The following is a 15,288-nucleotide window of genomic DNA, read 5'->3' as shown; positions in this document are numbered from 1 at the left end:
GAAAAAGTGTCGTAACCTCGGAACGTCGTAAGCCGGACCCGTCGTAAGCCGGACCCGTCGTAACCCGGGGACCGCCTGTATACAGTTTGTATTAAAGATTTATTTAATTTGTATTACTGTAAACATTTTCTAGATACAGTGTGTTCTCCGGCTTTGGGGATTCACACATTCGCGGATTTCTCTCGGGAACTTTTCCCCGCATTATTCGTGGGAAATTCGCATATTCGCAGTATTTTTGTGTGAGAAATATCCACAAATTCCTGGTTTTTTTATCAGTTTCATCATAAAATGCACTTTTTTGTGATAAAACTATTAAAAACCCCAGGTAAAAAATTGTTAGTCGGTTTTTCCTGAGTTTTAACTACCAAAATAGGAGGTTTTAAGCATTTTTTTATAGGGGTTCCAACTATTCGCGGGTTCTAACTATTTACGGGGGCTGGCATGCATTCCCTGCGAATACGGGGGGACCACTGTACTTTGTTATGCTTAGAGAGAGAGAGAAAGACACCGAAGCTTGTTAATCTCATTCTGGGCTCACCCCAGAATGAGCTTAACAAGTATAGGATTTGTATTAAAATTTGTATTAAACCTTCTAAAGATATTTTGCTGTGTTGACATTACTATTAAAATGTGAAAATTAGTAAATAATTTATTGTCAAAATGAAAATGAAAATACTGTAATTAGTGAATATTGTTTTATGAAAAAATTCACAAACTAGTGAAATTTCCCCATGGGACAAGTTAAATGTGTAAAAAGGGGGGCCACTCTACTTGGTAAGTAGTATATATGAAACTTAATTTTGCTATAAAAAAAACATTTCAGCTGCTTAGTGTTATAAATTGGTTACTTTTCAAATGGTAAAGGTATTAAATTTGAAGTGTATTGTATAATAAACAATAAGGTTAAATCTTTGTGTGTTGATAAGACACATGGAATATTTGTATGTTTGGGATCTTTTCAGGTTTCATCACCCCGGACATCTCATACCAGTGATATAACAACAATTTTCAGGCCATTCAATATGCATGCTATGGATAATGTTAGCATCCTCTTTGCTGACATAGTCGGATTTACTAGAATGAGTAGCAATAAGGTATGTAAATGAAATTAACATTATTAGCTGTAAGATTATCTATAAGAGTTAAGTACATTTATTTGATATATATAGTGTTTTTACCAAAGATTCCAACACAATATAACTTGCATTTTGCATTTCAGACTGCTGAGCAGCTTGTAGGCCTACTCAATGATTTATTTGGTCGTTTTGATGATTTGTGTATGGCAAATGAGTGTGAGAAAATAAGCACGCTTGGTGACTGTTACTATAGTGTGTGTGGTTGCCCAGAACCAAAACCAGATCATGCTCAGCGTTGTGTAAACATGGGGCTAGACATGATTCATGCCATACAGGAGTTTGATACAGATACCAATGAAGACGTGAATATGCGAGTTGGTGTACACACAGGAAAGGTGAGGCTTTCTATATTAACCCATAATGGACAGGCATCATCATACATATCATCATATGGGTATGTATAACAGGTTTTGAGTGATGGACTGGCTAACTCATATGAGTATTAATATTACGCACCATACGATTTGGATGAATTTAGTGGGAAAGATGTTCATGTCACTTTAACCCTTAAACGCCGATTGGACGTACTAAATGTCAACGAAAATTGTCTGGTGGGTGCCGAATGGACGTATGAAACGTTGACGCAAAAAAGTTTTTTTTTAAATTCGCGGAAAAATAGTTATAGGCCTACTTGGCAAAAACTTTTGTATCATGCACCTTGAGGGATGCTGGGAGTTCACGTATCAAGCTGTTGTTTTGTTTACAATCATTACCCAGGCGCGCAAGCGGGAATTTCCTTCTTCTCGCACTAAAAAGCATCAGCGACACATCTCGGAAATTATTTTGTCACTTTGACATAATTTTTGCACCATTTTATATCAGCCGTTACATAGAGTTTTATGTATGAAAATGTGTGCAATTTCATATAGAATACAACAAAAAACAACCCATGGTTGTAGCTTTCATCAGTTTTGAAATAACTTCATATAAATAACGACAAGTGCCAAAATTTCAACCTTCGGTCAACTTTGACTCTACCGAAATGGTCGAAAACCGTAATTGTGAGCTAAAACTCTCATATTATAGTAATATTCAATCATTTACCTTCATTTTATAACAAATTGGAAGTCTCTAGCACAATATATCGATTTATGGTGAATTTATGAAAAAAACTTTTTCCTTACATCCGCGTGGTAACTTCCGAAAAAATCAGAAATTTTTTCGTCCGATTGTCGTAATGTTTGCTCAGTTTTATATTAGCCGTTGCATAAAGTTTTATATGTGGAAATCTGTGCAATTTAATGTAGAATATAACGAAAAACAACTCATGGTTGTAGCTTTTATTAGTTTTTAAATATTTTCATATAAATAACGATAAGTGCCAAAATTTCAACCTTCGGTCAACTTTAACTCTACCGAAATGGTCGAAAACCGCAATTGTAAGCTAAAACTCTTACATTCTAGTAATATTCAATCATTTACCTTCATTTTGCAACAAATTGGAAGTCTCTAGCACAATATTTCGATTTATGGTGAATTTTTGAAAAAAAAAGTTTTTCTTATGTCCGCGTGGTAACTGCTGAAAAAATCAGAAATTATTTTGTCCGATTGTCGTAATGTTTGCACCGATTTATATAAGCTGTTACATAAAGTTTTATATATGAAAATGTACATAATTTCATGTAGAATACATCGAAAAACAACCCATGGTAGTTGCTTTTATCAGTTTTGAAATATTTTCATATAAATAACGATAAGTGCCAAAATTTCAAACTTCGGTCAACTTTGACTTGACTGAAATGGTAAAAAAAGGCAATTGTAAGCTAAACTATTGCATTCTAGTAATATTCAATTATTTTCCTTCATTTTGCAACAAATTGGAAGTCTCTAGTACAATATTTCGATTTATGGTGAATTTATGAAAAAAACTTTTTCCTTACGTCCTTGTGGTAACTCTTCCGAAAAAATCAAAAGTTTTTTCTTTTGAAAGTTGTAATATTTGCACCATTTTATATTAGCCGTTACATAAAGTTTTATATATGAAAATGTGTGTAATTTCATGTAGAATACAACCAAAAACAACCCATGGTTGTAGCTTTTATTAATTTTGAAATATTTTCATATAAATAACAATGTGCCAAAATTTCAACCTTAAGTCAACTTTAACTCGACCGAAATGGTAAAAAAACGCAATTGTAAGCTAAAAAATATTACATTCTAGTAATATTCAATCATTTACCTTTATTTTGCAACAAATTGGAAGTCTCTAGGAACTTCGATTTATGGTGAATTTATGAAAAAAACGTTTTCCTTGTGTCCGCGCGGTAACTCTTCCAAGAAAATCGGAAATTTTTTCATCCGATTGTCGTAATGTTTGCACCTTTTATATTAGCTGTTACATAAGGTTTTATGTATGAAAATGTGTGCAATTTCATGTAGAATACAACTAAAAACAACCCATGGTTGTAGCTTTTATCAGTTTTGAAATATTTTCATATAAATAACGATAAATAGAAAAAATTCGACCTTCGGTCAACTTTTAACTTGACCAAAACGGTAGAAAACTGCAATTGTAAGCTACAACACTTACGGCCTAGTAATATTCAATCAATTACCTTCATTTTGCAAGAAACGGGAAGTCTCTAGGACAATATTTTGATTTATGGTGAATTTTTGAAAACTACTTTTTTTACGTCAGCGGGTTACGAATTCATGCATCATATTGTGATAATATTTTCTCTCTGTTGCTTTGATCATTTTACAATTTGTTATATACTAAAATCATTGCAATTTAGTGTACAATACAACGGAAAAATATTTAACCGTTTTGCTCACAGCACGATTTGTATACAATTATATATGACATTTTTTTTCGCGCTGTCATATATTCCAATATTTATATATGATAATGAAATGATTTTTTTAAATTTCTGATGGTTGCATACTAAACTTCAGGCAACGGCAAAAAAAGGAGCTAAAAATGAACTCTTAATCTTGAAAATTAAGCGTGCTGTGATTTTTTGAAAAAAAAAAAACTCTTTTTGCTTCGGTGCTCACTCGCGAACGCCGCCTGCATACAAAAGACACTTTCGGAAATACCGGCTCAGCGATTAAGGGTTAAATGATCCATAAATCATTATCTTTCCCACCACTATCCCTACAATAAGGGATTGATTGCCACCAAACCTCCTCTTCTCTATATCCTCCTTCACTTTATCTTGCCACCTAATGCTCTGTCTCCCTCTCGATCTTCTTCCTTTAACAGGTTCCTCCCATACCATCTCATTCGTGACTCTTATCACCCCTGTTTCATCATTTTCCAATCTCTCTAGCAACAATATTCCCATAATCCACCTCAGCATTCTCATCTCTGTTCTCTCAAGCATTACTTTTGCTTTTCTTCTTAGAGCCCATGTTTCCACGCCATACATTAATACTAGTCTTTTCACTGTGCTACAGATCTTGACTTTTAGCTTAATTGACATTTTCTTATCACATACTATTCCAGCTACCTCTCTCCACTTCCCCCACGCAGCTTTTATCCCACTGTCAACTTCAGTCTCACATCCTCCCTCTTGGCTTAAAGTAGATCTTAAGTATTTAAACTTTTCTGCCTTTTCTTTCTTGTATTACTATTCTGTCTCTTATCTTCCCTACTGCTCACCAAAACCTCTGTTTTATTCACATTCACCTTTAAACCACCCTTCTCTAAAACTCCTGCCATTCTCCAACCCTTCTCTGTAGGTCCTCCTCATTTTCATCAGTAATCACAGATCATCAGCGTACAATAACTCCCAGAGCTCTTCATTCCTGATCTCCTCACTCTCTGCATCCATGACCAGCACAAACAAAAATGGTTTTAATGCTGACCCCTGGTGTAATCCAACACTAATTTCAAAGTTTTCTATTTCCTCAACTGCTGTTATTACCTTTGTGCTTGTTCTTTGATATATCATATTGACCATCCTAACCAACTTTTCTGGGACTTTCTTCTTCCTCAAAAACCAAAACATCACTTCTCTTGGGATTCTATCATATGCTTTCTGTAGGTCTATGAAATACACAACAGAGCTCCTGCTTTGCCTGTAGCTTTCTTACTATGAAGATGGCATCCACTGTCCCTTCTCCTCTCATGAATTCATACTGCGGTTTCCCAATCTTTACAATCTCCCGCAATCTTTCATCCAGCATCCTCTCTAAAACTTTGAATCTATGCTCTGTTAGATTAATTCCCCTGTAGTTATCACAATCCATGACACCTCCCTTGTGCTTGTATATATATACCATGAGACTCTCCTCCCAGCCCCTTGCCATTTCTTCTTCTTCCCATATAGCTTTTAATAAATCCATCATCCATTTCACTCCTCTGTACCTAGTAATTTGATAATTTTAATTCGGAACTCTGATGGACGTGGTGTTTACCGTTCTTCATTCTGTTTTATATTCTTTTCACTTCTCTATCCTGTACAGTGGTACTTCGAGATACGAAATTAATCTGTTCCAAGGCGGCCTTGTATCATGAGTTTTTCGTAACTTGAACCGCAGTTTACATGTAAAATGCCTAATCCATTCCAAGCCCTACAAAAACACCCCAGTAAATTATATTTCCAGGCCTGCAACACATTTTCTAGGGTTACGACACCGATCCGACGGAAGAAATATGACTCCAAAAAGGCAAAATACTGTACATACTTGAGTAATATTCAGCTGCATGTAATGTTCAACCCCATTTTTACTGCATATATTAGGACTTTAGCATATGTCCCTTAGCAATAAGCCTAGCCTATGTTAGCGGTTGCTACTGTAGCCTAGTCTATGATTCTGACATCTAAACTTAAGAAGCTAAAAGCTTAGAATATGCCAATATAATGTATAAATAATCAGTATGTACTCATTTCAAATAATTATTAATTAATCATTAACTATAATACGCAAACAAACAAACAAAAAACCTTCCAATCGTTTGTTTACATTCAGCTCTTATGAGTACCGAACGAACGCCAAGCAATCACTTTTCCTAGGACACAGTAAGCCATAAATTTTCATTAGTACCTCTCTTCAACTAATGAAACTACCAAACAGTATAATAACCATTCATTTCTATTCTTTATTCTATCTTTACCTAATTTTTTTTTTTTTATTAAATGTATTGCATGAATAAGTTTTTCAATTTACAGCATCCTTTTACCGATAGAATACATAAAGCACAAGGGGTAGATGGTGACCAATAGGAGAGCAGGATCTTATGGGGTGACTTGCATCAGGAACCAATGGGAGAGCGGGAGGATGGTGGCGAGTTTACTCAGTTGTCGGCGCGTGAGTTTTAAAATTGTTTGTCGGTGGTCCGGGCGAATCTCAGGACTTTACAGCAACAACCTTTCGTAACTTGAGCAATTTTCGTATGTAGAGCCGTAAAATTTTTCGTATTGGCTTTCATATCTCGAGTTTTTCGTAAGTTGAGCCTTTCGTATGTCGAGGTACCACTGTATCTCCATCACTGGTCCCTCCACCCTCTGTGCTTTCCCCATCTCGTCTCTTTCATTTTCAGTATTCAGAAGTTCAAAATACTCTCTTCTTTTTTAATGTCTTCATCCATGTACATTTTATTTCCCTCTCTATCCTTGATGACACCCAATTTATCCAAATCCTGTCTCTGCCTTTCCCTCAAGTTTGAAATCTTACATACGTATATCCTTTTCTCATTCACTTCTCCCTAGTCTTTCATTTAACAGCTCTGCCACCCTTCCAATAGCCATACCTACCCTCCTTCTCGTATCTCTTTCCTCTTTTCTGTACCGTTCCTCTGCACCCTGTGCATGCCTGACTCTCTAGTCATTAATGCTTTTGATTTTCTTTTAATTGATTCTTGCACCTTTCCATTCCACCACCACTTTTCTCCTCTTGACACTCCATATCTGCTGGTTGATCCCACCAGTTCCTCTGATTCCCCCACACATATTACTCTCATGTCTGCCCAAATATTTTCCACTGTTACCCTGTCCAAATTCTACCATCCCCCTTTCCAGACATATCTCTCACAGTCCTAAATTGCTTCCCCTTTTCTCCTTTAAGGTCCCAAATCTTAATTCTAGATCTCCTCGTTCTCTTTTTGGGTTTCCTACCTCTCATTTTCAAATCCATCACCATCAGACTATGTTGTTTAACACACACTTCTCCCAAGATCACTTTGCAGTTTGTCACATTGCTTTTGTCGGCTCCTCCAACCAGGATGTAATCTATTTGGCTTCATAAGTTATCAAGTACTTATCCAGCTTTTGAAACTGTGTGCTCATACATGCCAATTCAAAGCTCTGAGCCATCTCCAGTGTATAATCCTCATCCTCATTTCTAATTCCAAACCCATGGCCTCAGTGTATCATGCCCATCTCTTCTGTCTGCCACCCTGCCATTCATATCGGGTCCTATTATTAGTTTTTTCCTCACATACCATGTGCATTTGCATATCTTCCTCTTTCCACTGATATGTTTTTTTTCTTAAACTGGACAGTTTAAGTTTGCCCAGTCTGGGGTGTGCTTAATAATAAATATATTTATCCTGTCCCTTAAGGGTTAATAAGATCCATGCAAATAGTTTTATGTGACAGTAAGTTGGGTTTTTGGGACAGTGAAAACTCTCATCATTTATAAAGATTTAGAATATTATTTAAAAGGTTTTAATTTTAGAAATTTGAAACATTATTTTTGGATGGTTATTTATTAGATTTGTTAACAATTTTTTGAGCATCTAACTTGTAGCATGATTTGTAGTTCTAATTTCACTGAAGTACTATGTATTTACAAAATTATTCTTGCTTTGCTTGAAATTGTAATGGTTTGCAGGTTTTATGTGGCATTGTTGGCACTAAGAGATTTAAGTTTGATGTTTGGTCTAATGATGTTACGCTAGCCAATCAAATGGAATCAACAGGGCGACCAGGGCAAGTTCATGTATCGGAGGCTACCCTCAAATTTCTTCCGAAGAATACTTACATTGTACAAGACGGACCACCAGTTAAAGGTAATGTTTGGCACTCTACAAAGATGAATACACAATATTTTATTGTAGTACTATAGTTAACTCCTCTTAGAGAAATGAGATACTTTGGGCTCTTGCTGACGTTGATGCCAAGGGAATGAAGTTTTGGAACTGACCAGCTGAGAGCTGTCTCTCTTATCTCGTATCTCTTAACTTTACCAAAATTGAGTTGTGGAGGTAAGGTTTTCACATTTGGATGTTCTGAGGTTATACCATAATAGGAACAATCTGGATATCCACAGAAACCTTTGGACCTTCTAGCAAGAGATGAATGTTGGTGAATGCTATAAATTTCTGTGGAGCTTCACATCCCAACTCTACTGTTTCATACCTGAGGATGGAGACCATTTTTTATATATATATAGTTCAGAAACATCCTCATATACTAACTTTTTCTTTCAGAGCAAAAGAAGTAAAAAACAATTGAATTAATGAAACTCTTAATTAAATGCTAATAATACATACTCTTCAATTCTGTGTCAGATATAAACCTATAATTACAGAAAAGAGAAGGTATGAATATAAGGCAGTTTGTCTTTCCATATTATAGTATTGATACTGATCTGGTGCACATAAGGCAGTTTGTCTTTCCTTATTATAATATTGATACTGATCTGGTGTTTACAATGGATTATAGGCAGCCCTCGGTTAGCGGCAGGGTTTCCGTTCCTGGCCTTCAACGCTAAGTGATTTTCAACACTAAGCGATTTTAAAGCCTACGGCTGCCGCACACCTTCTTTTGAAATTTTAGACCAGTCAATAGCACCCTAGACTAGTCAAACGGCGCCTTAATCCCGCGATGGTGCAATAAGTAAAATTATATTTATGCAGTATAGATCTATAGAATTTACTGTACAGTACATTATAATATTATAAATACTGTAAAAAAAACCCTATCTTTAATCCTTTGGGTGCCTAGAGTATATAAAGATATAATAAGGTTTTATACAGAGTACAGGTAGCTGTAGTGTTCAAGTCACGATAATTCGTCTTATGATAATCCGATTTTATGAGATAGACCAAATTACAATAGCCTAACTTTATCCCATCTTCTAGTTACATAAGTTCAAAAACAGCAAAAGAGAATGATGAAAGTATGGTTTTAACGTTATACTCGTTGCATAAACGTGTACAGCCATGAACAACCGAACGTGAAACTACTTTTTTTTTTTTTTTTTTTTTTCTAAGTACAACCGAATTCGATAACATCTGTTTGGCTTGTATTTCAATCATCGTACTATAGCACACTATTACCGTAGTTGTTATAAATGACGTTATGTAGAATAGAACTGAGATATCTTAATGCAATAACTTTATTCGCTATAGATCAAAGATCAATTGGGAAATATACTGTCAAATTTAAACCTAGTTATAACTGAAGCTGAGAAAACTGTTCATTATAATTGAAGCTGAGAAAACTGTTTAAGCTGCTAATGGCTATTATCGTGCATCGGCAACAAGGATAAAACTCCAGTAAACGTATGCCATCAAACACAACCGTAGATGAAATTGAGATAAAATCATTTTAATCAAAACTACTGGGCTTGAGAAAACACATTTTACTGTTGGTTTCACGCCGATATAAGATAAATAACGTAAAGTTTACAAAAAAAAAAAAAAAAAAAAACAAAAATAAAAACAAAAAAAAAAAAAAAAAACAAAAACAAAAAAAAAAAAAAAACAACAAAACCCCCCCTCCCCCAAAAAAAAAAAAAAAAAAAATTTGTATTACGATAATATAAAGGAAAATTGGGAACGGAATCACACAATTTTTTTATGCAGTAAACATGCTGCCAACGTAATCTGTTAACGAAAAAAAAAAGTTCACAACCACAACAAGACATATTCAATTCATATTTCCACCTAAAAACACGTATAAGGAAAAATAACCTTGTCTCGTGTAAGTCAAGTATCTAGATATTCGTTTATGCCAACTAGAAGCAAGAAAATTCGCTCAGAATTATGTTAAATATGGTGAAACAAACTCGTGTTCACCACCAGCTGATTTGAAACTAAAACATTGGCCGCTCCTCAGAATACTAGCTTAGATTTGCCGTAGTATTTTATACAATAATATGAGAATACATACAATATTATTGGATACAGTGAAGTAATGTATAACTTTTTAAAGGATTTATGGAAAAGATGCATATTTAATAAAATAACACCATGTATTTTTCGGAACAGTGGCGGACAAGAACGAACATGAAAAAACATCCTCTGACAACGTGGAGGGTAGTTACGAAAGCTGCCTTAATTTGTATCATATTTATGTACAAAAATGAAAATACCCTATACATAATATATTTTCATACACATTTTAAACATAAGATCATGAACATTTATAAAATTGACACATCGATCGCTAAATTTGCATTCTTTTCAACTCTATATTTTCGGAAGAGCGGCAGGCAACTGCTTACAAGAATGAACATGAAAAAACATCATATTTGATAACTTGAAGGGCAGTATCAAAAGCTGCCTTAGTATCATTTTTCTGCACAGAATTAAGAATACCTTATACATAATACATTTGCATACACATTTTAAACATTAAAGAATGAACTCAGTTCGTGTCGCTTCGTGAAATAATCCTTAAGTTCATTATTTCTAGGTAAATGATACTAACATTATACCAGAGAAAAAATCAAATCAGGAGGATGTCAGAATAACTGACTCGGTCACCCTAAATGAAAGAGTGTCAGTATGTAGCTGGGGCGAGTGAGACCACTACCACGAACCTCTTGTCATTTAGAATTCTCCTACATCAAAATCCCCCTCCTGAGAGAGCTGATACACGGTCGGAGTCAGCAACTACTACTACTACTACGCTACCTACCACGCCGACTGCAGCGCCTCTGGTGGCCATCCTTTTTCATTAGCGAACTTGGTAACACGTGCCATTTTTCCTCTGTGTTTTTTGTGCACTTTTCCCTGGATTTATTTTCACCATGGAACTTGCAGCTATCGCCGCAGCTAAGTTAAGTACCCCGAAAGGTTTTACACTAGTTTTTTGTCAGCCAGGAGCTATTTTTGCCGTTTTTTAGATTCGATAATAGTCACCTGGTCTGGCACATGGCGGCCTCGCCGGCTCGCCTCATGTTCGGTTAGATTCCTCGGTCCCCCATACCGTGGTATCTATCCAGTGTATTTTTACCTTTATATGTGGGTTCTATCATGTGATACACAAGTTCCCAATTATTTTTATTTTACATCGTACTATTCGGAAATCCATTGCCTATGCCTTAGATTAGTGTTCATGCATGCATGTCCCTTTGTCTAGGTGTCTAGGCTTCTGAGTGATTACTATTTATGTCTCTTCTAGTCCAGCCATCCTGGCCGTTGCCCTCCGTTTTACGTGTCGGCTAAGGCCAGCTTCTGAGCAGTCGGCTTGTTTCCTTTGGGGAATTAGCCTACTTCTCCTGGACGTTCCCTTTCTCTCTCACTCGTGATTTCCCTTTCTCTCTTTATTATTACGATGTAATTTTCATTTAGGGGTTGCATGTTAAGGGCGATCAGTTTGACCAAGGCTAGTTTTGTTGCATTATCGCCTTTTGGTCCACTCTCGCTCACGTGGTCAGCTCGACCTAGGCTATGTTTTGTTGCATTATCACCTCATGGTCCACCTGCGTTCGCGTCGAGCAACTGGTCGCCCTAGTCCCAGTCCCCTTCCCCTCCTCCCTCACGGAGGGGGGGGGTCTGTCCTCGCTCGCTCACGGTCGCTATAGCAACCATCCGAGCACCACTCCCCTCCTCCCCCCTTTTAGGGGTGTCACGGGAGTTATGGACAGTAGTGAGTTCTGCTGGACTGTCCATGCTCTCTGTGAGCTTCAGGGGAGTTCCGGTGTGATCAGGGGGGGTTGGCCACCCCCTCTGCCCGCATCAGTCCTTCTCCAGTGTTCCTTTTTTACGATTCACCCTTCCCTCCCTCTATCCTTTCTATTTTAGCTGTCTCCGCCAGCTTTTGAAGGGGAAGGGGGATCAGTCGGTCCTACATGCTTTCCCCGTTATGCATTATAGTCCCCTTCGTCTGCTGACGGAACGCCCGCTTGCTATCCGAGCGCCCCGGCGGTTGGCGGAGGGGTTTTACGACGGAGCTACATGCTCCAAACTATTTAATTTAATTTATTTAGTTTTAATTTATGGGTAATCCTCTCTTGTTCTCCGGCGTGTCGTACTCCTCCTTGAAACTCGACTATAGGTGTATGAAAGGTATCTGGTTTGCCTATTTTCCCCTCTCCTGCCTATTTTCCCCTCTCCGGCATACACCGGGGATTCCAACCAGTTTACCAGGTCCTATGGACTCTCCCACACAGATTACAGGAGAGGATTATGCCCAAAAATTTTATGCTACTCCGGCATGCAGCGGAACAGCATAAGTGGTTGTGTTAGTGTATAACGTTGATGCTTATGTATCTATCCACTTACAGGCTACCAACTGTCAGGAGGCCGGATGCAACGCTGTCCTCCAGGACCCCTGCGGGCACGAGGTCTGCAGGTCCCACGCTCCCTGTGCCGTCCGCCATAAGTACTTGATCGTCTGGCACCACGAAGCCTGCTCCATCTGCTACGAGCTGGTGGAACAGTTCTCGGACGGAGCAAGTATATACCGGAGTTGGGGATTTTTCTTTCCTGGTATATACTATCACATAAATTTGTTTATATTGCTATATAGTTCTAAACTTCAAATGTTAATGATTCGTCCTCGGGGCTTCGTTGTAAGGACTACAATGACCCTCTTTTTCAGGCTGCTGCCGTCAAGCAGCAGGCCCTGATGGAAGGAGAAGGCCAGGACATCTCGGCGGACGTCATGACACTAGACCTCAATGTTGAGCCAATGACGGTATGTGGAGGTGAGTTATTGGTTGAGGTAGGTTTGTTGGGCGACCAAGGGCATCCCTTGGACGCTTCTGGATCTTCTTCACCTGTCCCTTCCTCTACTTCATTCCAGGGCTTCACAGGATCAGAGATCCCTGCTAGGACGCCTACTGCCTCAGTAGTCCCCAATGTGAAGGGACAAAGAGAGCAGAAGACCCTGAAGAGGACGTCGTCTAAGAAGATGTCGTCTTCTTCATCTTCCCATAAGTCTCCGGCTCACCATCCTTGAGCAGGGAAAGCGAAGACTTCTTCGCATTCAAAAGGGTCCAGAGGTAAATCCTCTAAGGAGAAGGTCCGCGCTCCCGCCGAGCCAGTACCTTCTTCTTCTACCGGAGTTCCTCCGGTGACCCCTGTCCTGGTCAGTCCTGTTGGTCCCTTCAGTCCTGTTGCTTTCACGGCAGGGGTCATGCAACAGGTGGGAGGTATGGTCGGATCTCTGATGAACACCAGGTTCGATCAGATGTTCTCCCAGATCTCCACCTCGTTGACTCAGTCCAGCCAGTCGATTCAGAATATTTCTGATCGTCTGACGGACCAGGAGAATCGTCTGGCAGGGCTGACCCAAGCTCCGCCAGCCGTTCTACCTGTAGCAGGCGCCGGAGTTGCCTCGTTGCCTGACTACAATACCCTTCCCGCCTTCTCTATGAGCAATCCTTGGAGGGTAGCAGCTTTTGATCCCTTCAAGGATGGGATGATCTCTATCCCGGACTATGGATCTCATCGTATCGAGGACTTCGAGTTCCATCCTGCCGGTCTACAACCGCCTTTCATGGGATATGCTAGACTGACGGAGGCAGCTCCAAATAGGGAAGACAAGATCCCTAAAGAGACTGTTTTATACAGCCGAGAGCAGGCTCAAAGGGAATGGGTACGATGCCTGGAAGATTGGGATTGTACCACTACCAAGCTCCAGGCATTTAAGAGCCCCTTTACAATCTTTGCTACGGAGGAGGCACCACTCCCCTTCACAACAAAGATAGCTGAGGTCACCATCCAAGCTGCCATGAAGGATGAGCCTCTCCCTCAGCTTAGGGAATCAGACCCAAAGTCTCCACTCTTTCCAGCCTTTGGGGAACTTTGGGAAGACTTGCCAGCCACATTCACGGTAGGAAAGCTCAAGCCGGACTGTGCCATTGATCAGTTCGGCGAGAGACTTCCTAGTTGCCGGATAACCTTTTCCAAGCCGAATTTGAGGCAAGGACTAGGTTAGGCAGGACGTTGAATGCCTTGGTAATGACGGAGGTTGCCGCCTTGACATACGGCTCGGAACCTCTGTTCAAACTGCTGGCAAAGGCACAAACTCAGACAATACAGTTGGACCTGTACGAGTTTGTGGTAGCAAGGCGGAACTGCAGGAAACATGTCCTGCAGGAAGCCACTATTCGGCATGAGCCGAACAAGCTGCTTTCTTCCACCATCTGGGGAGCTGACCTCTTCCCAGAATCAGCTGTCAACGAAGTGTAGCATGAAGCGACCAGGCTTAACCAAAGCTTTAGGGCGCGCTGGGGTCTTTCCAGTAAGAGGAAACCTGAGAATCCTCCTGCTGGTGCTAAGAAGCTTAAAAAGACCAGGAAGTTCCCGCCCTTCCAGAAGCAGCAGCAACAGCATTTTGTTCAAGCAGTTCCGGTCTCACAGCCTGTGCAACCGGCAACTGCAAAGGGTCAAAACCAGCCCATCCTCCTGTTGACTTCCCAAAGCCAGCCCTTGACCTCCTATGCTGTTTCCCCGGCTTTCAACCCGGTGTTTGAAAGCCAGGCCTTTCAAGCCATTAACAGGTTTGCAAGGGGAAGCAGAGCTAGGGGTGCCTCTTGTCAAAGGGGTGGCGGAAGGGCAACCAACAGGGGGAAACACTTCCGTGGAGGGCGCGGAGCACGCCCTGCACAACAACAGTGAGATCTCTCAAGTAGGAGGGAGGCTGTTCCTCTTCCGTCACAGGTGGGGGTTCAGCAATTGGGCACAGAGCATTGTGTCCAAAGGGCTTGGATGGAGTTGGATCAAAGGTCCCCCTCCATCCAAATCTTTCCTTCAATTACCAACAAAGGAATTGACAGATCATGCGAAAGAGCTCCTTCAGAAAGGGGTAGTGTCAAGAGCCAAGCATTTAAAGTTTCAAGGACGCTTATTCAGCGTGCCAAAGAAAGGCTCATCAAAAAGAAGAATAATCTTAGACTTGTCCCGTCTAAACTTATTCATTCGTTGTGACAAGTTCAAAATGCTGACTATCTCGCAGGTGCGGACCTTACTTCCCAGTGGGGCCGTCACCACCTCTATCGATCTTACAGACGCATACTATCATAT

General features: G+C 39.5%; 2 protein-coding genes across 2 annotated transcripts in view; one reads left to right on the top strand and one right to left on the bottom strand.

Moving 5' to 3' along the window:
* Nucleotides 1-15,288, bottom strand: part of LOC135216540 (adenylate cyclase type 9-like) — a 702,034-nt gene that overhangs the window by 173,551 nt on the left and 513,195 nt on the right. The gene's annotated exons all lie outside the window — the stretch shown is intronic.
* The window catches only part of LOC135216539 (adenylate cyclase type 9-like), a 251,737-nt gene that overhangs the window by 59,731 nt on the left and 176,718 nt on the right, over nt 1-15,288 (top strand). The window contains exons 2-4 of the mRNA XM_064251912.1: nt 963-1,094; nt 1,220-1,471; nt 7,917-8,094. Coding sequence (XP_064107982.1) covers nt 963-1,094; nt 1,220-1,471; nt 7,917-8,094 — 562 coding nt within the window. The remainder of the gene's footprint in view (nt 1-962; nt 1,095-1,219; nt 1,472-7,916; nt 8,095-15,288) is intronic.

The sequence above is a fragment of the Macrobrachium nipponense genome, chromosome 6 (assembly GCF_015104395.2).
Source record: "Macrobrachium nipponense isolate FS-2020 chromosome 6, ASM1510439v2, whole genome shotgun sequence".
Classification (NCBI taxonomy): domain Eukaryota; kingdom Metazoa; phylum Arthropoda; class Malacostraca; order Decapoda; family Palaemonidae; genus Macrobrachium; species Macrobrachium nipponense.
This window is presented reverse-complemented; position numbering and strand designations above follow the sequence as displayed.